Here is a 23,563-nt window from a genome sequence, read left to right as displayed (position 1 = left end):
GCGCCTCTTCTTACTGTAAACTGCATGTTCGATCACGCCGCCGCCGGCGTCCCGCCCCCACGCCGGACGGGTCGCCGCCGTACATCGGTCTCGCTACGCCCTTTCATTTCAGCCTCACTGCACTGACTGTTCGCCTGCCTGCTTCCTCGCGCCACGTCAAAACGCGGACCGTTCGACTTATTTATTTTTTTAAACACGCCCTCCTTCGATGTTTCGGCGTCCTTCAGGTGTAATTGACACTGATTTATTGTGTTTTTTTTATGTTGCCATATCCTTTATACGACGCGTCGCTGCTGCGAGTCGGTCGGATCACGTCCGACTCGGAGGGTGACTTTTGTTCTGTTTTTTAAACCACGAGTCCAACATTTCATAAGGAGGCGGGGCCTTTGGAGGTGTGTAACCTGTGTAGTGTGAGTAATGTGTGATGTTAACTGTTAAGCTAGAGGGGGGGGGGGGGTAGTAAACGTGTTGAGAGTTCTGCCATGTAAATACATCTAATGACACTAAAAGAACGCGTACTGGTTCTAGTAACTCGCTATGCTAATGTGAATACATGTAGTATTTGTACTCGTACTGTTCCCCCTTTTTCCAAACTATTTGAAGTTGAAAAGAAAGAAAACAAAAAACATCCCCCCCCCCTCTCACCCCCCCATCCCCTCAGAGGTAGCTAAACCCGTCGTAGTTACGAAGCAGAGTGACTTTTCGGTGCTTCGTCGTCTTAATGTGTATCGATACAAACGTTTATTCGTTTTTTTTAATAATAATAATAATAATCAGTGCTTGCTGTAATCACATTTCTTTTGTACGTTTCAAAAACAGCCGTCACGGCCTGAAGAGTGACTTTTGTTCCGTTTGTATCTTTTATATGTCATGATGTCATATTTATAGCTCCGTAGTGGAAAGAAGAAAACAAACAAACCGTGTCCGTTTCTTTTCATGCTCGTCGTCTGCTTGCTGACACTTTCGTGCTGTTTGGAAATAAATGTGGGAAAAGAGACGAGTGGGTTGTCTGCCTGGTTCTTCTGCTGGATTCCGGGCTGCCGGTGCGCCGGCCGGACGCCGTTTACTGTCCGGGTTTGTCGTCTTGTCGACCCTCCAGCTCCAGGCCGGTTCTGCCTTCGACGACTTCCTCGCATGTGACCTGGAGCCCGGCGGGACCCCGAGGGTGGTGCGCTTCGACCACCAGCTCGTACGCCAGCGTTCCCAGCAGCGCCCCAATACACGGCGCCACGATGGGAATCCACCACCACCCGCCCCCGGCCCTGCAGAGACGACGGCAGCCAATCAGACGCCGGAAATCGCTCGCCGGAGGGAAACCCAGTCCGAACTCGGAACACTCACTCGAAGACGTCCACCCCCCAGCCGGCGACGCAGGTGAACAGCCGAGGGCCGAGGTCCCGGGCCGGGTTGATGGCGTAGCCGCTGTTGGAGCCCATGGAGATGCCGATGACCAGCACCGCGGCCCCCACCAGCACGGCCTGCAGCCCGTCCGGGACGGGGGTGTTCCTCTTGTCTCCCAGGGCCAGGACACACAGCAGCAGTGCAGCGGTGCCGATCACCTAGGTAACGGGGTGCCGGTTAGACGCTGCCGGAACCCGAGGGAGCGCATTTAGGCCCGGAGTCTGACCTGGTCCACGATGCCCCCCCACAGGCTGAGGTAGTCGGCTGGGTAGGTGGCGAATATTCCGGCCGTGGCCGTGGGGCCCGTTGCCGTCAGCTCGCCCCCGCTGTACGCCTGGATGGCGTCTGCAAAGGTCACACGGTGCTGATGTTAAAGGGTGACCCCTGTTTCCTGCTCCTGTTTCCTGTTTCCTGTTCCTGTTTCCTGCTCCTGCTCCTGATTCCTGCTCCTGTTCCCTGCTCCTGCTTTCTGTTCCTGTTTCCTGCTCCCTGTTCCTGTTTCCTGCTCCTGTTTCCTGTTTCCTGTTCCTGTTTCCTGCTCCTGTTTCCTGCTTCCTGCTCCTGTTCCTGTTTCCTGCTCCTGGGGAACGTTCGCTCCGGCTGAACTCACCGTAGTACAGCAGACCGACCGTAGCGGCGCCCAGAAAGCCGCCCAGGATCTGGAAGAAGACGTAGAAAGGAAGCTTCGTCCACGGGTGTCTGCCCAGCGCGCACAGGCTCAGCGTCACGGCGGGGTTCAGGTGGGCGCCTGGCGGAGGAACACAAGGACAGGTTCACGTTTCACACCTCGCGTTTGCCTGCAGGGCGGCGCTCTCACCTGAGACTCCCCGAGACACAAACACCCCGAACGTCACCCCCAGGGCAAAGCCCAGATTGATGGACAGGAAGCCGCCCTTCTCCTCGCGAGTCGTGGTCACCTGGGCGACGGACCCGCATCCGAAGAGCTGCAATCAGAACCAGACGAGGAGCCGCATCAGCGGATCGGGCGGCGGCGGCGGCGCGCGAGTTTTATCTCTTTATGAGCATCATTTCCAAGGACGCCGCTTTATGACGCTGTAAATGTTCATTGCCTCACACAAACACACAAACTCAAGACAACAGCGTTGAATAAACATCAGCGTCCACGTCCACCCCCCCCCCCCTCACACACACACTCTCCCCTGTTCTGGTCCATCTCTCTCTCAGGCCAAAGTCCTTCGTTTTCCGCTGTTTGGATTCACAAAAGCGAGCCGGCGAGCAGAAACGGCGTGAAGTTCTCGATGGGGGGCGAGTCCTTTCTGTGTCGTTCAGCTTTTAAAAAACGACACACAAAAACACACAAATGGACTCACAATCAGCACGAAGACTCCGAGGCATTCGGCCAAACACTCCCGGACCACTTTGTTCCTGATCCGCAGCCGCTCCATCCCCGCGGGAGGTGAGCCTTCACAGGCGGGACGGGGTCGACGGGTCTGGGTCCGATCCGGAGGCGGGACGGGGTCGACAGGTGGGTCCGCTCCAGAGGCGGGACGGGGTCGACGGGTCTGGGTCCGATCCGGAGGCGGGACGGGGTCGACGGGTCTGGGTCCGATCCAGAGGCGGGACGGGGTCGACGGGTCTGGGTCCGATCCGGAGGCGGGACGGGGTCGACGGGTCTGGGTCCGATCCAGAAGCGGGACGGGGTCAACGGGTCTGGGTCCGATCCGGAGGCGGGACGGGGTCAGGTGGGTCCGCTCCACGCTCCGCTGCACCGTCTGGCCCGCCGACCAGAGGTCGCCCTTTCATACCGGAGCTGCAGGCCACGTCACACGCTGAGGAGGTGGAGGTGCGTTCAAGCGCAGGTAGGAGGACATCCTGACACCGGACAAACAGCCCCCCCCACGCGGGTCCGGCTCCCACGGTGGTTTTGCTGTGAGTTCACCTGATTGTTCCTCTCATTTGATTGGTTGAGATGCTTCTTCTTTTCTGGACGGTTTATGTTCCAAAAAAAAAAAAAAGGTCAAATCAACATTTTTTTCCACGCACATCAAAGAAGTGATAAAAACAAACCAAAAATAATAATCTGGCAGCGAAAGTGCCGACGAAGTGTTTCTGATGACGTCATGAACTTTGTGATCACTCCGTCTTCTTTTTTAACGATTAATGATGAAAGCGAAAATATTTGACAAATAGACAAAATACCAGCGAGATTAACGCCACATGCACGCACGCGCACACGCACACACACACACACACACACGATTCAACGCAGGCAGGACAAAAGACAAAAAGGACACCGAAAAGAAACTAGGATTTTTATACCTGTATAATCCAGATACAAATGTTCTTTGTTGTTTGTTTTTATAAATTATTTGGATCAATAATTTACAGGCAGCTTCTTTTGGTTCCTCCTGAATGAGTCATAATGATGATTGGACAACGACCTCTGATCATTGATAAGACGATTCCAAAGAATCAGCAGGGAATTCATCCCGCTCTTCTAAATGGAGAAAAAGAAACGAGCCAATCAGACCTTTGAATATTTCACACACGGGTTGCGTGTTTTTAATTTTAGTTTAACACGACGCATCTTTTTTTTCTCTGACGTCGCGTCGGGCCTGTTAACTAAACGCGGGGAGGTGAACTTCGCTGCAGCTGCACACACACCTGGACGGAGACGCTGAACAGGTAAAACATCACATTACCTGCAGAGCAAAGGACAGAATGCGCCGTTTCTTCTGATGACGTATATTTGCTGCTCTGCGAAGGTAAAGTGCAGAACTGTACCTGCAGAACTTTTGCTTCGGCCAGGAAGGTTCTGTCTTTGACGCCGTTTGTCTGTCTGTTAGCAGGATTACGGGAAGAACTGCTGGATGGATCTTCATGAATACAAATCTGAAGATGGGCTCTTGGTCTAATTTCGATCCCATAAAAATTTGAGAGCGATCCGGATACAAAAGAAATCTGGATTTTCCCATTTACGTACTTATAATGGAAGATTTTCTTCTTTTTTTTTTAAAGAAGGTCATGTCTTGTAAAATATGGATTCAATTCACTGACCAAAAATCATAAAGGGGTCCGATAAGAACTATCATGAAAAAGGCCTTCTGGTTCTGATCCAGAATGAGGTCAGGAATATATATTACATTTTAACATTAAAACCCGTAGATAAAAATAAACAAATCCAGCTAATTTGGTTTCAAAGCGGTCAAAAATCACAAATAACCAGCGTGTAAATAAATTAAAACTCTTTATTGGATGTCACACGCTCACATCCGCAGCTTCCAGACGACAGAAACCCGGCCTGGTTCTAAACGTCCCATGAACCATTTAACTGGCAGACCTAAAGCAACAATTGGAGAAGAAACCTCATTTTTAAAGTTATTTAAACCCCCCGAATAACTTGGAAAATAACGCGTCTTCGTCCCGCAGGTCCGAATAGGGGTGCTGACCACCTGAAACGAAAACACCAACGCGTCAGATCGGAAGAACGCACCGCCACAGAAACATTTACCGTCAGCTGACGGACCCGTCGGGCGGTCCGGTCCCTCCAGGACTCCCGGACCTCCTGACTGAGTCACCGTGGTCTCCTCTTTGCCTTGGCCGTCTCGAACTGTTCGCCTCTCCTCCACGGTCTGACGGAGGAAAGAGAGAAATGATTCGGCTCTGCTATCGAATCGGGCCGATTCTGTTCTCGTCTCCGACCGAGGATCCACTTCAAGCGCCGCCCAACACTTAAAAACCTGTGGATTTATCTCGACGGCCCGGTCCCGCTCACCCCGTCGGGTTTCACCACCTTGGTGACGGTGACCGATTGGAAGAATGATCGGACTCTGGGCTGGTTTGGCACCAGAATCTGATCCAAGCCTCCAGAAGACACTGCAGAGTCCAGATCTGGAGAACCACAAGAAGTCCAATTAGACAAATCATACAAGTCATTATTAGAGGATCAGAAATGGCTCCTACCCCCGTCTCCCTTGCAATCGTCCCGTTGACCTTTCTGTGGCCCTTTTTTCCAAATATCATTGAACTATTTCAAAAATAAGACGGTTGGGATTAGAACACGGCCGAGACTTTCCTCTTGTAGGAGAAATGGACCCCAAAAAACGTACCTTCGAAAAAGGAGCCCAACTGTGGAAAGGTGAACCTGGAATCTCTGGAGACTCATGAGAGGGGGGGCCATCATATCTGGGCCCCCGAGACGGTCCCGCTTTAGGGTCATCATCTGATTTGAACATGAAATCCCGTAGAGGGTTGCCACCGGATCCTCCTCCACCCCTCTCTGCTCCGTCCTCGGGCGGCGGCGGCGGCGCGGGGACTCCTAGAATAAAAGGGAGACGCAGCTACGAAACCGATCTCCTCTCCAAGCAACAGGGCAAAGGGGGGCAGGACCGTACTGGATCCTGGATCACAGCTCAGGCTTCTTACCATAGGGCCCCAGCTCGGAGAAGATCTCCTCCATCTCCCTGAAGACGCCGCCGAACACAGGAGGCTCCTGGATCCGCATCCCGCCGGGGCCGACGCTGAACCCGAACCTCCAGGGACCGTCAGAGGGTCCCTGCTGGTCCCCGCGGAAGCCTTCATAGCGGAACGCATCTTCATCATCGTCGTCGTCGTCATCGTCATGAGTCATGGCGTCAAAGAACGGGTCCCTGGGTCATCGCGGTAACCAAAGGTGACCCGTTATTCGTGGTTGTCGTCACGTCACGTGTCAAAGCAGTTGCATTGATGAAGCTTTAAGCATTATCGATCCCTCCTTCACCGATATAACAGCAGCCGCTTTGGGAATACTCGTTTTGACTCCGTGCGTAGCCTTTAGTATTATCTTAGTAAAATACTACATATAAAAACTTGTATCCAAATCATTCCAGCTGTCATCTAGCTAGCTAACTCCTGCCAACTTAGCGGCGGTGAACTTGCCTTCGGCCGCGGTAATGTCCTCCAGGATCCCCGAAGAACCCGCGAAATAAGTCAAAAACACTCATTTAATGGCGGGTTTTATAGGAAACGAATCATAGCTTAAATGATAACAAATCTACCAGCAGCGGAACCGCGCTGACAAACCGCATATCAACAATGCCGTAAAGCGTTCCAATAACGCAACCAGTCGTAAAGCTTCTTTACCGTAATTACAAGAATAAAAGCGCAGCTGTAATTACGACGCTCCTGGCACACGGCAATTAAATATTCTATCAAACGTTTTGCTGCATTTTAAATGACCGGGAGCGCGTTTTTTCTTTTGAAGTCAGCTCCACTTTGTTCAACTACATCAGCATGCTGCTACACGCTAATATTCTGCTATATTGATTTATACCTTTCACCTTGCTTATGATTCCAGTCTTGGTATTTTGTTAAATGCAAATCAAAATCCACACGAGAAACAAGTAATTTAAAAACATTCACATCCAGAATGATGAAAATGTATTTTTCTTGTTTATTTACTTAATATTTATAGTTTTACAAAATAAAAAACATGTGGAACAAAAAGCTAACAAGTCGGCAATGAATCGAGAAGGAAAAGGAGAAAGCCATTGAACAAACGGGGACTACAGTACTTGTGTTTTTTTATATGTACAAGACAAGTTTATCCATTTAAATTGTTTTAAAACGTACAGTACAAAAAGAAAAAGAAAAAAATCACTGACCCAAAAAAACAAAATGAAAAAAAACCCATAGTACAATTATGTCCATCAGTATTCACTGCTGTGGGTTTCCTTGTAATGGGGGACAGGTGGTGGAGCGGGGGGGGGGCTTCAGAGCCTAAAATCAACCAATGGAAGGCAGACTGGGTGTGTACTGGTCCGGTAAATGATTCTCCACGTCTCCTGCAGAATAAAGTTGGCCCTTTATGGAACAGCTACTGTACAAGTGTACAATGAAAACGCTGTGCTCAACAGAAAACCCAAGCACAGTGGACGCCCCGCGGCCTCCGTGCGCGCAGGCGTGCACGCCACACAAACACGCCTTCCTCACAGGCCGAGGCGGAACGCTCGCTTATATGTCTTTATATATATAATATATCTAGATTTGGTAAAAAATAAACTTCACAACTCTACCAATTTAGACAATTGGCTTTCAAACATAAAAAGGAAATAAAAACATTTAACAGCAATTTAGAAAAACTGTCTTTTTTTGTGTGTATTTTGTGCAGGATGGGGGGGGGGGGGGTAACTTTACACCAAAATTAGGTGAGGGAGCAGGGAGTTAAGGGTGAGAAATACAAAACCAGCCTGCCCCCCCCCCCCCACCTTCAGGTATTACTTCATTCCTCCCAAGTAGAAAGAGAAAAAAAAAAAAAAAGACCATACAAGAAACATTCATTCTTTTACAAAACAGATCTATGTTACAGAAGAGTGACAATAAAAGGGGCGGGGTTTCATCACGATACAAATTCCCAACACTCAAGATGTCCCCTTTCGAGGGCGTATTATTTCTATAGCCTCTCCCGTCCCTCCCGTCCCTCCCACCCGACGGGGCGTCTCTACGGCGCTCCCCTCTCGGCACAGCTCCTCCTCAGAGCTGCAGGAGTGCTGGGCCGAGAGACCGGGGAGGGAATCTCTGCAGGAGGAAGAGGGAGTTCACACGGGGAGAGGGTTCGCAGGAAGGAGCGACGAGCCCCTGTCAGTGTAGGGGGGGGGGGGGTCGGATGCTAGTTGGCTCCCCAGTTGTAGCTGTTGTACGCAGACTTGTTGATCTGAGCCTTCTGCTGGATGGAGGCGCTCTGGCCGCGCTGTCCGGCGCCGCCCTGTTAAAGGGCGACAGATCACAGCCGTCATCCCCACGCGGAAACGGCGTACGCTGCACAAACTGGCAACCCAGCATCGTTACGTCTCCATCTGAGCGACGCGCGACGTTGGATCGCAGCCGTTTTTTTACTTTCTCTGCACCTTAGCTCCGCCCACCGAGGATGCATGGAAAGATGAAATATTTAAGATACATCCCGCATTCAGCCGGGAAGCTCTCATTAAGATTTAAGAAGTCTTCTTTGACGGCCCTAAAATAGAAATAACGGGTCCCAAGGTTCTCCAACCCTACAAGTAGGTCAACAAGCCCAGGAAATACCAAATAAGGGTAGAGGGGCTACCCCCAAGCCCGCGCACGCTACCTGTCCGTCCTGCTGCAGGTGGTGGTGCAGAATCTGGGAGTGGGGCTGTTGATGCGGCGCCAGGATGTGCATGAACGGGCCCGGGGCGTAGCCGGCAGCGGCGGGGGCGTTGATGGGTCCCCCGCTCGCCAGAGCCGAGGGCAGGCTGAAAGAAGCCGCCGGCGTGCCGGTGTGGAAACCCTGCTTCTCGAACGACTGCTAGGAGACGGACCAAAACAACCTTCATCCATCATCGGCTCATTTAAGAAGCGCTTCCAACATTCATCCGAACACGGACGGCCTGGAATTACCTGCGTCTTCGTGTAAACGGACCCCGAAATATCCGGTACCCCCGTGTTGCTCGATGTCACAGAGACTCCTGAGGAGACAGAGACGGGAGGGGGGGGGGGGGTGAGTCCGAAAACGGGACAAGCAGAGGATGCTAAAGGGACGCGTCAGACATGGCGTTCGTCTGAGGCGCACCGTCCAGCGTCCCGATGCCGAGAGGAAGGAACAGAAGAGCCAGAGTCCACTCGTCGTCATTAAAGGCCGAGTGTCTAAATATTTACACCGATGAGCAAAATGAAAAGCTTTCTGGGCCGTCCAGCGAAGCTCCGGGAGCAGTTCAGCCTTAAACCACGGCGACACCGCGCTTTATATCCTAAACAGACTGAAGGTAAACGACGCCGTGTTTACTTCCAGCCGTTAAAGTTTCATATCTCGGTTCTTTTCCTGATTACTGCGCGTCTAGTCTTTTTAAACACACACAACAGAGGCTGCCCGAGTTCTCCGCAACACAAAATGTGTTAAAGGTTTTTCAGACACTCCACGAAGCCGACTTAAAAGTCCCGTCAAAATGACAGCAAGGCGCCCGTCTGAAAGAGGAATCGGTAAATACCGGCGTGGAGAAGAGCACCGATCGATCAATCGATCGAGAGAACGTGATGAGATGAACAAACCAGCAATGACACACGAGTGAAGAGGAGGCAGCACAGAGGGAACCCGGGACCTGGGACCCGGGACGGCCTCCAGAGGAGCTGCATATAAACCAGGCGAGAACCCGGCCTGTCTGAATGTTAGAAACCGGATTGGACTGGAGGAGAACAGGCAACACAACATGGCCGCCGAGGCGTTCGGGGGGGGGGGGCAGCAGGCCGTCTAAAAGCGTAGCATGCGGTGTGATGAGTCTCCCCAGAGGCGCGGCTCGGCGGCGAGGAGGTCGGTTTTGTTTTCGTGTCCGTTTTAATTCGGCATGTGGCAGAACTCACCGACTCCGGGCCCGGTGACGGCGCCGGCTGGCTTGTTTTGTGCAGAAGCGGCGGCGGCCACGGCAGTGCCGTATCCGCCCTTACAGAAATCCACACTCCCTGAAGCCTGGCCCACATCCTCATAGCCTGCAACAGTCAGACACACAGCCGCAGCCCACAGCGTTAGACACCAGGCGGCGGAAGCAGACCCGCCTCGGGGAGCGTTTGCAAATGACTCGCAGCGCCGGTCGGACAGCGTGGAGCACGTGGGCGGGGCTCAGCCGACGACGCGTCAAACACTCTGACGAGGGTTTGACTTCATCAGAACGGCAAAGCCCGCCCATCCGGTGCCACGGAAGCATCACGCCAATGTCATTTGCAAGCACTACTGAGGCGGAGGGGGTGGGGGGGGCGCGGGCTGGAGAGTGAGCACGAGGTGGGTGACGGCAGAAAGCAGCAGAGGGTGGAGCTCGGAACAAGTCGCTGCACGTTTACTAATCCAAGGTGGATTTGGAGCCGGGAAATAAAACACGGCAGCGCTCATAAGAGGGTGGGTGGGGGGGGTACGACACGGGGGCTGAAAGGGGAACCGCATCAGGCGGTACGGCGGACGATGGCCGCGCCTCGGTCCGTACGGTGGAGACGAAGCGTTGCTGCAAAGCTACGGAAGCCTGGAGGCTAAGGAGGACAAACAAACGAAACCGGACACAAGGAGGAACATTCCCGCCCTCCTGACGCTCCGAACCCCGAACATGGACTCATTGGGAGACGTCTGGTCCATCTTGGAGGTCAACGGTTCAGGTGAGAGTTCACCGGCCAGTCTTTAGGACACGAGCGCAGCAACGACCACATTCATGCTCGATTCTGCAGTGCTCAAATGAGCCCCCCCCCCGTGGTCAAAGCCTCACCAGTGCTGTATCCGTGGGAACCATAGCCACTGGCCTGCTGGAAGGGCGTGGCGGAGGCGTTGACGCCGACGTTCACACCGTGCTGCTTTGATGAGGTAGGAGCCACCTGGGTAAAGAGAAGCGCCAGAAAAAACATCGACACGATAAAGTCATGAGTTTAAAACGGTCGACACAGAAAGAAGCGTCCTCTTGTCTCACCGGAAACACGGCAGGGCCGTACTGGAAGGTGTTGGGCAGGCCCGGCATGCCCGTGTAGTACGGGAGGCTCGTGTAGCTGTAGCCGGGCGGCAGCGCCGGGTTCAGGAAGGGCTGCTGCGCGGCGTGATGCGCTTGGGTCTGGTTCTGCTGGCTCTGAGCCAGCGTGGTGGCCGGAGCTGGCGACGACGCGTCGCCCCGGCCAAACTTCGACAAGTCACCTGGAAGAAAAAGAGGGAAAAGGCGCAAGATTCCAGAATTATTATTTTCTGGCCAAACACCAATCTTTAAGTCCTGACCTGTCAATATTTTAATTAACCGGCCGGCCGCAAACGCCTTCAATGTCCCCATCTTATTTTATTGAATAATAATAATAGTTACAGGTTACACTGCAGACCTGATTTCAGCCTCTCCCCAAAAATAAAGTGCACAGCAGGACTTTGCTTTTACAGATCAAAGGAAATCACAATGTATGAGATCGTTAATAAAATAACGATCTACAGGACAAACTAACAAAAGACGCTAAACCGCCAATATGGCGTCCCGAGTTTGAGCTTTTCCTTCTTGTCGTGCAGAAAAAAAAAAAAAAAAAAATCGCCAAATGCAGCAGCTTCATGGATTCAATCTAAAAATAACTCCCAAAAGGAAGGAAATCGGGGCCGATCGATCGTTGCTGCAACGTTGGGCCAGCAGAATAGATTTTTGAGAGGCTGCCTCACCAGAGTAAGGGTTGCTGGTCAGGCTGCCCTCCCTCCCGGTCAGCGCTGGTGCGGGAGTAGCAAAGGGAATGCTATAATAGTCCTGGAGAGAGGAGGTCACTTGTGAGTAAAAACAGAAACACAGGACGAGAGGCGGCGCTTCGGGATCAAAGCTCACCAGTGGTATTCTAGTCTGCAGCATCTGAAGGTCATCGTAGCCGTACACCTGAGGCTGAGAAGGAACACGCGTTAGCATAACAGCTATCGAGAGAACGCGCACGTCCGACCCGGCAGGAACCTACCGGGTAGGCGTGCAGTAGTCCAGGGGCCATGATGTACGGGTTGGGCAGGAGAGGGGGCACTCCGGGGGGCAGGTTCGGAGGAGCTTTCCCTGCACGCAACAAAACCCAGGAAGCCATTTAAAATGACGCAGGAGCTCTCACAACGCGTCAAACGTGAAATGAGTCGACCGAAAGAGACGAGAGCGTGAGAGAAACTAAAACAAAGCTTCAGATGAACAACCGAACGAAGACGGAGCGGGTCCAGAAACGATCTCATCTCAGAGAGCGAACGACGCGCAGAACGTTTCAGTCGGACCTGAGGACGCTGCGGAGCCGCGCGCCGACGAAGGAGCCGAAGACGGCATGACGGAGGTCGCCGCGGCGATGGAAATGGTTGCGTTGACAGCCGGGATGGCCATCGAAGCCGCGTTGAGGCCCATGGCCAGACCGAGGCCGGCTGGGGCTGAAACCATGGCGACCGGAGAGGCCTGAGGGGCTCCTAGCGAAACCTGCGCCGCAGCCGCGGAGGAAGAGGAGGAGGGGACCGACGAAGCCTGAGCAGCTGCCATGGAGGACGCGAAGGTGGAGTGCAGGTTCGAGTCGCCGTCCACGTTGGGATGCTGCGGAGACGAAGGGCGACGAAAAGAAGGTGCAGATTACAGATTACATTGCAGACGCAGGAAGTGCGTGGATGCTAAACGGGAAGTGCGGCTTTGTAAAACGAGCCTGCGTGTTTATGTTTTACACGTTTGAAGGTATCCAGAGATAAAGATCAAACACGACGCGTGTATTTGTTCAAGCCATGCAGGTTTGAGCTCACCAGTAAACTGGAACTGGACGTCCGGACTGACGATGGCGTCAAACTGTTCTGTTGTGAAGGGTGAGAGCTGGAAACACGCACATGCACGCACGCACGCACGCACGCACACACACACACACACGCACAACCTTAGGAACGTACTTTGAGCAGCACGACAGTGACAGAGTTATTCGATAAGGCTAATCTCACTTGTTGTGCTGAGGAGGGGGGACGGCGCTCTGATGCAGCTCCTCGCCGTGTCCTAAAGCACTAAGAGACGCCTGATTGGATGCAGTCAACAAGGAGGCGGGACTGTCAGTTAAAGTGCCCATGCTGGAGACGGACGCCTGTGTGACCGAATCAGAGGATGGCTTGATCGATACTGCAGAGCCTGCTGCAGCTGGAGAGACGGGAGAGTGCTGGATTACAACCCTGTGTGTGTGTGTGTGTGTGTGTGTGCGCACGCGTGTGTGCACGTGCGCAATATCTCATCGATATAAAGAATGAAATACCGCTTACCTTCCACAGACTGTGTCGCTTGTATTGAACTGAAGCCATTCTGGAAAACCAACAATGAAGATGAGCTCACAGGTTTCTATGGAAACGGGCCATTGATAAGAAGCTGAAGGGTGTTGGGTTCTCGGAAACTGAGAACCTCGTTTTATACGCCAAGAATTTAAATTTCTGGTCAGCTCCAGTGGTGCAAAACACTCAAGGATGCCCCCCCCCCCCCCCCCCCACAGGAAGATACTTATGTGGGTCGTCCTTAAATCGCTGTAATTCCATATTTTGTACCATTTTAGAGGGGAAGTAAACGGAAAGATAACCGACACCAGAGTGAATATTTAACCAGAAACACCAGGAAGGCGTCGGGCTTACCTTGGGCTGCATGTCCTTCTGAGGGGAGGAGGAGGCGGAGGCGGAGGGGGGGTAGCGCCGTGCCTGAGGCGTCCTCTGATCGTACAGGTCCATCTGGCTGGAGTTGGAAAGAGCTGGAGTTGACGCGCTGCAGATTGTAATGGTCACATTTGATTGGGGGGGGTTCCTAGAGAGCGAGGCGGGCTCCGACAAGAAAACTTCAAGCAAGACGAGAACTAGAAATGAAAACTGTCATTTCGAGTTCTATTAAAAGCGACACGCGAGGGAAACTGCAGCCGCCGCATCGAACAGGGACACGCTCCCAAAAACGGGAAACGCGCGGAAAGAAGCGAACTGCGCCGCAGAGCGTCTCCTCCCTGAATCAGATTACGATTCATTCATTCATCACAGCCGCCTGAGAGCAAGTTTAGTTGTTTTTTTACTCATTTTTACAACATTTAAATGTTTCAAACGAAGGTAAATCCTACAGCTGATGGTTACCATGGAGAAACCGTTTCTAGAAACACACAGAAGCACCTTCTGCCCCTCTTAGCAACAGCGGCGTGGCGCCGTTCTTTACAGTCACACCGGACCTGGTTGCTTGGCAACATTAGCGTTGTTTAGCCGTGTATCGGTTAGCTGGTTGCCATGTGACGAGCGTGAACGCGGCGTGAGAGGCTGAATAGCGAGGAGCTTTGCATCAGTGACACGTTAATGTCAGCCGATGAGGAAGCAGCAGGAAATTAAGTTCCGTGAAGCTAATTTAAAGTTCCGCAGGTTTCCTTTGATGTGTGTGTGTGTGTGTGTGGGGGGGGGGGGTAATAATTCATCAGAGGAAAACGTATGCGAGCACACGGTTGCAGAGACAGGGTCTGGGATGCACCAACCTGCCGGGGCTCGTGTAGAGACTGTTCTGAACCTGGTTGGCTGGTGCCGTCGTGGTGGGGGCCGACTCGTACCCCGGCAGAGCGGGCTCTGACCCAAATTGCAGCGCCCCGAATTGAAGATTGAGGCCCGAGATGTCTGCTGATCCGGGCATCTCCACAGCCATCGCGGGAATCTGAGGAACATCAGAAAGGAGGAATGGATGAAAGCACCGAACGAGACGCGCGTTCACGCAACGCCGCATTTCTCACGCTACCTTCGTTGTAATGGACGTCCTCTTCTTCTGCTGTTTGAGTCTGTGCTGCTGCAAAGGCAGCGGACTCTGGGCGTCGGAGGAACTCGGGGACACCTGCTGACCTAAAGAAGTAGCTGCTGCCATTTTGGGTAGGGAGGAAGCGGGCGGAGGCCCCCCGTGGGGTGAGGGTAGGGGAGACGACGAGGAAGGAGACAGGCCCTTGTCCTGCAGGAAAACGTCCAACATGGACGAGGTCGAGGAGGCAGCCTGGTAGGTCGCCCGCTTTGTAAAGGGGGGGTGGACCACAGAGTCCGGCTGAGTCTTCAGATCTGGAAGAAGAAAAGAAGAAATTAAAGCTAAACCCCGAGATCAGTTTCGACTGGCCTAAATAAAAAATAAAAAAATTAATACAAGTTTGACAACTGAACTCACCATATTGCCCCAGTGAGGTGGCACTGGTGTCCCAGGATGATGTGGTTGCGCTGGGGGGTCCAGTCTGGGAGTGCTGGGCCGCTAGCTGGGCCAGCGCCTGCGCGGTTTTGTACTGCTCCAGGAACTGCGAGCCGGTGGTCCCTGTGCTCGCTACCTTTGGGTCCCCCGCATCCCCAAAACCTTTGTTCAGCATGCCGACCTGCGAAGTGAGATCACAATAATTCAAACACTCGAGGTTATAAAACCAGCTGTAAACACGCTCCGTGTTGACACGTCTTTTCCTGGTGCGGTCGGGGAGCGGCCGAGTTCTGCGGTTTTATACACCTCCTCACCATGCCGTGTTGGGGGTACGGGGCGCCGGAGGATGGCTGCGGGAGCTGGACCCCTTGCTTGGAGTTGCTGAAAACCAGCGACGGGGCCACGGACGTGGGCTGGTTGGCCTCCGTGGGGGGCGTTTCCGTCTCAGAGGAGGACGGGGGAGTCTTTCCCAGCAGCACCGCCAGATCAATCCTGCAGCAAAGTAAATATAATTATGAGAGCGAGGACAGTTATCAACGTAAGCGGTCCGTTCCATGTGTTCGCTTGCGCATCGATTAACTTTTCAAACTGTAAAATAAAGTTTATAAAGCGGAGGCTGCCGTTACGTACGACAGGACTCGAGTTACAGCTCTGATGAAAAAGTAGAGGCACGTTTCCCTCAAATAGGGACACGCAATTCATCGCTAACAAAGGGCACAGGTGACCTCTGTCCTTTGGTGATGGTGACGTTCTCCTGAGGCGGAGGGATGGATGCCACGCTGGAAGCGGTGAAGATCTTGGTCTCTGAAAGCTGCAGAGGAACAACGGAAACGGCATTGAAACCTGTCAACTTGGGATTTTACTAGAAGCTCCATATTCACAGCCGCTTGGCGTGAGCTCAAGTCCGGAGACACTCACATCCTCATTCCAGTCCTCGGTGCCCCACTCCTCTGTGGCAGACCTCCAAGCACCTAGGAGACAGAGCAACAGCTCAGAACCACCGCGACGGGAAAAGAGACGCCACAAAAAGAGCGCTTCCTGCGCCAAAGGCGAGACCCCAGGCTCACCCGGAGCAGAGTCAAACTTGGGGGGGCAATTTGTTCCCTCTGCCGCAGAATATTCCAAACCTGAAAGTAAATGAAAAGAGCAGTGACTAATGAGGACAGATGCAAACACGTGGATGGAAGGAGAAGATGTGGGATTTAAGCATTTAAAAAAAAATATAAAAAAAAAGTGCCGCCAAGCTTTCCGTCGTCACGGTGATGCTGCGCATTCTTACGGCGTTGGGTTCGGTAGCAGGATGTTTGGTGGGATGAACTTACTAGCGCCCTCCTCCACATCCACGCTTCCCGTGTTGTTCCAGGTGCTGCCGCCGCCGCCGTAGTTCTCCTCCGTCTGGGCCGGCTCCGCGTAGTCGGCCGGGTTGAACGTTCTGGGGACAGAAAGCGAATGCCGGAGTGAAGGCCTGGGTCTGCCTTCTGACCGACAGCTGGAGGGGCAAACCCGTCACCCAACAGCTGGGCGCCCACCGGCAAGGACCTGGAGTCCATTTCTGAACTTACCTTCCTCGGAGCCAATCATTTAACAGAAGTACACAACGTTTCCCAATCCTTAACACCAAACCACCACTGACATGTTCACCTTTCGCGTCACCACGGAACACACCCCCGGCACGGCTTTTATCCTCTAGGCATTTTAGCTAGTAATACACACTTCAGAGGAGAAGGGACTGAGGTTGGAACAGGAAGAGGAAATGAGTCCAAAGTGAAACCAGTGTGTGCGCACTCAAGACAAGCAAATAGGAGGTGAACGTTTAACACTGTTCATCAATAACACACCTTAATTTTAGATCCCAATAAAGGGAATAAACTTGCATCTAGTGCGACCTATCAAAATGATGAAGTAGAAGTTTCCTTCTGAGCTGAGCTGCTTTTATTTGTCCAAGTGCAAATCTGCGGATGTTTATGGCTTGCGTAAAAAGATTTGACGTTGAATGTCAGGAATAACATTTCTTCTTTCAGATTCCATTGATAGAATGAGGAGGAATAGTCAATTTCTATAAACATCTTGTACCAAATCATTCTGTTTGTTGGTGCTAAAAGATCATCCCACAGAAAGGAAGAACAACAGACACACCAGAGGTGATGCACTCACCTCTCAACTCCTGCAATATCATATCTGGGTCCCTTATCAATCTGGCTTTAGAAGAAAAACAATGGCAACAATTACAAGGGATAAAACGGTAAAATAGATGATCAATTTGTTTTTGAGACCACAGTCCAGAGCCAGAGCAACAGCAGAAGCAGGATGTGCCTGTACCGGCACTGCAACACACACGCCTCACCTGTCAGTCATGCCACAATGCAGCGCAAGCTAGCTTTTAGTCGGATGAGGTTCAGTCCAATCCAAGGCGTCACAAGTTCACACAAAGCAGCCTAAAACACCGGCGCCTGATCAGAACGCTCGCAGTACAAATCAGTGAGCGTGCCGTTCGATTGGCTGCGGATTGCTAACACAAGTAGCTAGCTTACTGCCGCTACGCCAGCGGCGCTAGTCCCAAGACGTCACACTTCATTCACCTTCGCAGCAAAGGGAAGAATGTCAGCGAAGCAAGCTAAAGAGGGACACAGAGAAGGTCCCGCAGCAAACACAAGAATGTCATGAAGCTAGCTAGCAAGCCGCAGGCCACGCCCACCCTGACCTACAGTAACACGAGGCCGTGTTTGCGTTTCCAGGTATTCAGCTGTCACAAATAAAGGAACGAGCCAGTCGTTGAATAGCTTGAATAAAGTTTTTCTTGAATCCATGCACTTCTGTAAAATAAGCACGCGAAAGGAATCCTGGCAAGAGCCGGAAAGGAAAAACAAAAAAAACGATTTGTGCGTGTAGCTCCTTTGAAAAGCATCACCTTCAGATATGTGAAGGTCAGGATTGGACCGCAATGCTATTGCATCACAAATAATAAAACAACCCCGGTGTGTTCAGTCTCCTCAGACAGGAGGAGCAAGGAGAAACGATAGCTCCATGCTACGCTACGAATCCTTTCCAGCTTCCAGAGGCCTGTAGGGACAACCAACTGGCTCCCATTTCCTGTCTGTGTTTTACTTTAAATGCAGTGCAATATTGCAACTTCATTTCAATTCAAGCCACGATGAGTCACTACTTAATATAGAATTAAAAGACAGAATAATAAAATCCTCCTAAGACAACGCTGTGAAACATCCAAAACGAAAAAACGTGTGAGGACACGAAAGCCCCCGCTACTGGGAAAAACTCCATCAGTGCTTCAAATCATGCATGAATGGAATTGAAATTCATTGGCAAAAAAGAAGCACGCATAAACCTTCCCTGTACTCAGTCGAGCAGTTTCAGAGGCGACACAAACAGACCACTCCTTGTTAATAAGCAGACACGCTAATTTTCACAGGATTATCAAAGACTTTGCGTATTGTTTGTGATATCAGCATACGGTGAAAGTTAAACGCTGAATTACGCCGTTTAATTAGCATCATCATGGTTTTAAAATCTTCAAATATTTAACCCCGAACAAGCTGAATGGAAGAAGATCAGAATTTAGACAAAGAGGAGACCTGAGGATGTTGGAAGTTGTAAACCATCTTCTCAGGTGTTGCTACAACCCTTTAAATTTAGCCACTCGTCTCTTCTCATCACGCGATAAACTAATCAAAGACCGCATCTGCTTCGACACATCACACACACATTTTCATTAAAGTCAAAGTGTTTAGGCGGTGCTAAAGCAAAGCTGCTAATTCACATCTGCTAGCGACAGGAAGCAAAACACTCCATTTGAAAGCAACTGTGATCGTGCTGCGTGCGATCGCAGGCCCGGCGCCTCGGCGCTCCGACTGCAAACATCAAAAACATTTAAAGATCTCGAGCTTCAAAGTGACGTCACACCGAACTACACGGAAGAAAACATGCCGTGACTAAAGTCCATCGTTAAACGACGAGAGAATGCAGCAAGAATTACACTCGAAGATTCCTCTGAAACACGTGCCTCAACTGGCAAACAGAAAACGCTAAAAAGGTCCAACACGAAAATAAAACACGTTCCTCTGTCGCCCAAGACCAGAGACAATCCGGTTCCCGACACGTCAAATCACTCGAAATACAGAAGTTCTGACACTAAACGATCTCTGCAGAGATATTTGGATCACACCGCTCCGTCTCCTTTGGCTGACATGTAATCCTTCTTCTGGATCAAGCGTGAATAACAGGCCGAGGTTCTGCTCTCTGGTGACCGTGGCAACAGAAGTGGAAGTAAGGGATGTACTGAATGGAAAAGCAGGTGTGCTCTTACCCCATGCCCTGCGCTGAAAACCTGCCCCCACGTCGGCCAGATGGTCCTAAGGGACAAAGAAAAGCTGACGGCACTTCCTGACTTTGACGGCTGTCGCCATCAGAAAGAACGGCAGCGGTTTAAGGGAAACTTCAAAACGATTCCTTTATCTTTGTTGACAATTATATGGATTTTCCTCACAAATTAGGCCACCTGTATCAAGGCCACTTACCTGCTGTTCCTCTTCCTCTGCCTCGTCCTCTTCGGCCCCGTTCTGCACCTCTTCCGGCAACCCCAGCCTTGACTCCATCCAAGCCGTTCTCCTGTCCGCGGACTTCAGTCGAGAGAAAAGACAACGGCTTCACATTTAGCACAAAACACGAAAATCCCACCTTGGAAGATCTTAAAAGTCACGCTTACACTCCCGCCCCCTGCTGGCGCCACGGCCCTTCCGCGGAGCTCCGCCTCTGCGACGTGCCACATCTCTTTCTCCCCCCTTTTCCCTGTTCTCCTTTCCTTCATCTCCAGTCTCTGCCTGGCTAGTCTCCTTCTGGCCCGACACCCCTTTCTTCTTCCCCACCATTTCCCAAGAGTCCTTAGGAAGACGCAAAGACACCATTACACCGTTCTTTCTTGATGTTCACGCAATGGACCCACTGACTTTGTGCAGAATCATGGAGAGAGAGAGAGAACACAGCCACTGAAGGAGAGTGGAGCTGAATTTAAGCAGATTTAAATCACTAGCATAAACACAGGACAACATGTCCAAAGTACAATCTAAATTTAAAGACACATTCATAAAACAGACGATTTGAGTGTTTCCTGGAGAGACGCGCGTGATTCGCTCTGACCTCAGTACGACAATCCAAGTGACCCCCCCCCCCCCCCCCCCAGTACATTCTAGTTGCTATGCTTACACCTACCAACGCTAGGATGCTACCTCGGTTAGCTCTTTCTGCAGTCTGAATGTATAACTATACTCACATTAGGGTTAGTGCAGAAAATGTGTGCTGCAGAGCTAAGCGCAACCTCAAAGCTAATACTCACAGTGTCTGGGCTACCCTCCAACAAGACATTAATGGCTCTGTTGACATCCCCGTTGCAATCATGCAGCGCGATCATCGACTCGTCCTGGTCCTTTCCGGTGATGTCAACCAGCTGGAAAAGGCGGAGTGATGATGAGAAGCGCGCGACCAGTGGCAGAAACATTCAACATCCCGTTTATAAACAGGCTCTAATGCAGACTAATGTAGAATTAAGAGCAAAGAAGATTAATGCAGAAGTTCTCCGAACAGAGCTGCTACAAACAGGAAACTCTTGGACAGTTCCTCTAGGATTTAACACAAGATAAACAGGCTGAATATCATTTAGTAATAATGACAGAGCTAGAAATGATTAATGTGTTGGTTTTCAACTATTACCATAATTGCCAAGATATCAATAACTGATTAATGGGTTCAATATTTGAGTCCGAAGTACTTGATTCCAGCTCTTTTCTTCACTACTCAATGAAAGAAAACTGAATATTTTTGGCATGTGGACCTTCATGGACGTCTTCTTAGGCCTCCAGACACTGATAAAATAATTACTTTATAGAACAAATAGTTATCAATACCAGTCAAAAGGTTCATAACCAATGAAAGCGATCGTTAGTTGCAGTCGCTCCGGCACGTTGCAAAAAGGAAGAAAGCGATGAGAACCCCTCGTTCGTGGTCGGCTGTTGAAAATACACCAACCTTTCATCTTTCATACAAAGCAATGAACATAGTGTTGCTGACTTTGTGCTCACCATCAATCCGAATATGAATAATATCAGACACATACAGGCCCAATGCAAGCAATCATGAATGGCGACGCAGGAAACCTAAAGTGGGATCCGAGCTGATGCATCCGCTCACCTGTTTGACCTTCTCTTCAAAGTCGGCATCATTGTGGTCTGAAATCATCTGTGCGAGTCTGATCTGCTCCGCGGTGGCCTGTTCCAAGAGGACGGGAAGGACGCGCATTTCAACAATGGAAGAACAGGATTCGCATTCCTGTTAAACACCCATCTGTAAAGTGATGATTCAACGTGCAGCAATCACAACATCCCATTTAGCATGATGCTAAAACACCCCTTTGTTATTCTGTCTGTAAACGCTGCAGGCCGTACTGTTGTTACGCTTTCTGCGAATATTGCATCTGCTTTTCAAGTCTGCACGATAACAGTGAGGAAACGCGTTTCCTGTACGCGTCACGTTGCTTACACAAAAACATGCGCATCCTGCACAACTGTTGCATGCTCATTCTTGATTGAGCTCACACCTTGTTTTAACAATAGCTGACAGGACAAGGCTCAGTGCACCCAAATTATCTTGCAGACACTATTTGTGTTAATGCCCTGAGATAGACGCACAATCAGACTTAAAAACATAATGGGCTACAACCCATGAGACGTGACAATGTGCTGAACAAGCACATCATTAAATTATAAAAGATGGTACTGGCAGCTCAGGCAAACCTGGGAATACATTTTTTGTTTTTACCAAGATTGTAAGGAAACTTACCGAATTGCTATTTAACAGGGCTGTAAAGTACCAGAAGTATGCACAACCTCTCAGAGCTATACACGCGGTTAGAGCATATACCATGCAGCCACACCGGCCTTTAATAAACCCAGGTTTCAGCTGGAGTGTGCGACCGGTCGGTTACCTGAGGCCTTTGCTTGTGCTGTGTTTGGCTCTGTGTCTGGCCCTGTGTCTGCTCCCAGCTGCCCCGGGATCGGTTCCCGCCCATGGACGTCATCATTTACAGTATATACAAATAACAGTATTTACAAAGAAATAACACCTGAGAAGAGAGGAGAGAGAGAGGTGTTAAGTGACCTACTCGTGTCACTCCATGCGTCCGGTAAACAAAGCACTTCCTTAAATTGCCTAATGAGGAAGCTTGCACTCCCATGGTGACGCCATCAACAGACGCCTAAACGGGGTGCTATTCAGACACATTCTCGGGCAGCAGCTAAAGCCAAACCCACAACAGCCAGGATCGACCCGGGGTGCAGGAGTGTCATGGGTGCGTCGCGTTGGACAACTTGTTTACCTCCTTCAGAACATTATGCAACGATTTCTTTATCAAAATAGCCGTGACGGTGCTCAGATGTCAAAACAACAACATTATGATCCAACGATAGCTACAGAAACGCTGCAGCGGACATCAAATGACAAAGAGGATGCAAACGCAGTCAAGAAAGATATCTCCAACAATATTCGATAGCTAACTAACTTTACTATCGACTCTTTAATCCTCTAGTGTTACGTAAAACCCCGTTCGGACTAGCGCTCTAACTAGCCCATACCCAGGGCCTGCGGGGCACATCCCATCCCAACCACCAAGCCACATGGCCAAAATGGTAGCCGACTAGCTAATACTTGGGGCGAACGCATCCAGCGGCGAGGTCTCGGCGGACTTCCGCTTCTCACGAGCTTCACCTCATGGCTGCACCGAGGCTAGCTTCAGCAGCTGGTTGCTAACCAGCTAACGGAGCGGCAACACACAGCCGCACGACGCTATGTTGTTAGCGTTAGCTAGATGGCCAACTTGTTAGTGAGCTAACCAGATACTAGCTAACCCCAAGGCTCCCATGTCCGACCACAGCACAAAACACACACACACAATAAAAACGTTTCCATCCGTTGCCACAAGCGCTAGTTATCTGCTCGTTATGCTAATCCAAACTAACTAGCCAAAGAGCGCTACGCATAGCTAAGAGGCGTTAGCTGGTTAGCCACGTTAGCAGGGTAGCAGCCTCGCGAACTGAACCGACACTCACGATCTTTCAGAAACATTTTGTGCCCCCCCCAGCATAACCTGGTCGCCGGCCTCTCGACGTAGGAATCGTCAAGGCCAAATGAAGGCCTACAGGCCGCGAAAAAAAAAATACAGGCGATACTAACCAGAAACCCGGCTTAATATTTGACACTGCTACACATCCGACCGACAAGTGGTCTCGCTGCCGGCCTTCTAATCGGGTTTAGGACAGTATATAGTTCCCGAACCCTGAATGGGTACTACTAAATTGGTGCGATATACCGATTACCGAACCTACTCGCTCACGCAATAAGCGAGAGACTGAATTTACCTGTTTCTTTTCCACTCTGACACCGCGGAGGGCTGTGTCACGTGACTCACGGAGCGCTTCGCGGAAACTGGACCCGCAACATGTGACGACACAGTTTTATGTCAGATGAAAACAGGTTTTAGGTCATGCTAGGAGTTTAAATGC

At 51.0% G+C, this 23,563-nt stretch overlaps 3 protein-coding genes across 8 annotated transcripts; all 3 read right to left on the bottom strand.

The window, feature by feature from the left end:
• Nucleotides 1–454: 454 nt before the first annotated feature.
• aqp10b (aquaporin 10b) lies at nt 455–2,807 on the bottom strand. Its single transcript, XM_068746909.1, has 6 exons — nt 2,733–2,807; nt 2,219–2,345; nt 2,012–2,149; nt 1,628–1,746; nt 1,342–1,559; nt 455–1,262 (listed from the first exon to the last, which is right to left on the bottom strand). The coding sequence occupies exons 1-6, from the start codon at nt 2,805–2,807 to the stop codon at nt 1,064–1,066; spliced, it is 876 nt and encodes a 291-aa protein (XP_068603010.1). The 3' UTR covers nt 455–1,063.
• Nucleotides 2,808–4,598: 1,791 nt separating this feature from the next.
• On the bottom strand, nt 4,599–6,581 carry hax1 (HCLS1 associated protein X-1). 2 transcript variants are annotated; one of them, XM_068746907.1, is made up of 7 exons: nt 6,280–6,581; nt 5,788–6,011; nt 5,472–5,680; nt 5,326–5,389; nt 5,138–5,253; nt 4,874–4,994; nt 4,599–4,814 (listed from the first exon to the last, which is right to left on the bottom strand). In XM_068746907.1, exons 1-7 carry the CDS (start codon nt 6,342–6,344, stop codon nt 4,741–4,743), a joined length of 873 nt encoding a protein of 290 aa, XP_068603008.1. In that variant the 5' UTR covers nt 6,345–6,581; the 3' UTR covers nt 4,599–4,740. The 2 variants fall into 2 exon arrangements, with proteins under 2 accessions (XP_068603008.1, XP_068603009.1); XM_068746908.1 differs by having other exon boundaries at nt 4,889–4,994; nt 6,280–6,574.
• Nucleotides 6,582–6,744: 163 nt separating this feature from the next.
• Nucleotides 6,745–23,461, bottom strand: ubap2l (ubiquitin associated protein 2-like). Of its 5 annotated transcripts, XM_068746904.1 has the most exons (30): nt 23,420–23,461; nt 21,991–22,128; nt 21,198–21,275; nt 20,347–20,457; nt 19,720–19,894; nt 19,532–19,633; nt 19,321–19,366; nt 17,154–17,198; nt 16,322–16,431; nt 16,067–16,126; nt 15,918–15,970; nt 15,725–15,810; nt 15,314–15,491; nt 14,982–15,180; nt 14,571–14,878; nt 14,317–14,489; nt 13,451–13,577; nt 13,091–13,130; nt 12,782–12,971; nt 12,593–12,659; nt 12,089–12,392; nt 11,794–11,882; nt 11,670–11,723; nt 11,513–11,594; nt 10,797–11,014; nt 10,599–10,704; nt 9,712–9,837; nt 8,755–8,822; nt 8,465–8,662; nt 6,745–8,104 (listed from the first exon to the last, which is right to left on the bottom strand). In XM_068746904.1, exons 2-30 carry the CDS (start codon nt 22,084–22,086, stop codon nt 8,009–8,011), a joined length of 3,585 nt encoding a protein of 1,194 aa, XP_068603005.1. In that variant the 5' UTR covers nt 22,087–22,128; nt 23,420–23,461; the 3' UTR covers nt 6,745–8,008. The 5 variants fall into 5 exon arrangements, with proteins under 5 accessions (XP_068603005.1, XP_068603001.1, XP_068603003.1 ...); XM_068746900.1 differs by having other exon boundaries at nt 11,513–11,723; nt 13,091–13,166; XM_068746902.1 differs by having other exon boundaries at nt 11,513–11,723.
• Between the last annotated feature and the right edge of the window lie 102 nt (nt 23,462–23,563).

The sequence above is a fragment of the Brachionichthys hirsutus genome, chromosome 13 (assembly GCF_040956055.1).
Source record: "Brachionichthys hirsutus isolate HB-005 chromosome 13, CSIRO-AGI_Bhir_v1, whole genome shotgun sequence".
Taxonomy (NCBI): Eukaryota; Metazoa; Chordata; class Actinopteri; order Lophiiformes; family Brachionichthyidae; genus Brachionichthys; species Brachionichthys hirsutus.
This window is presented reverse-complemented; position numbering and strand designations above follow the sequence as displayed.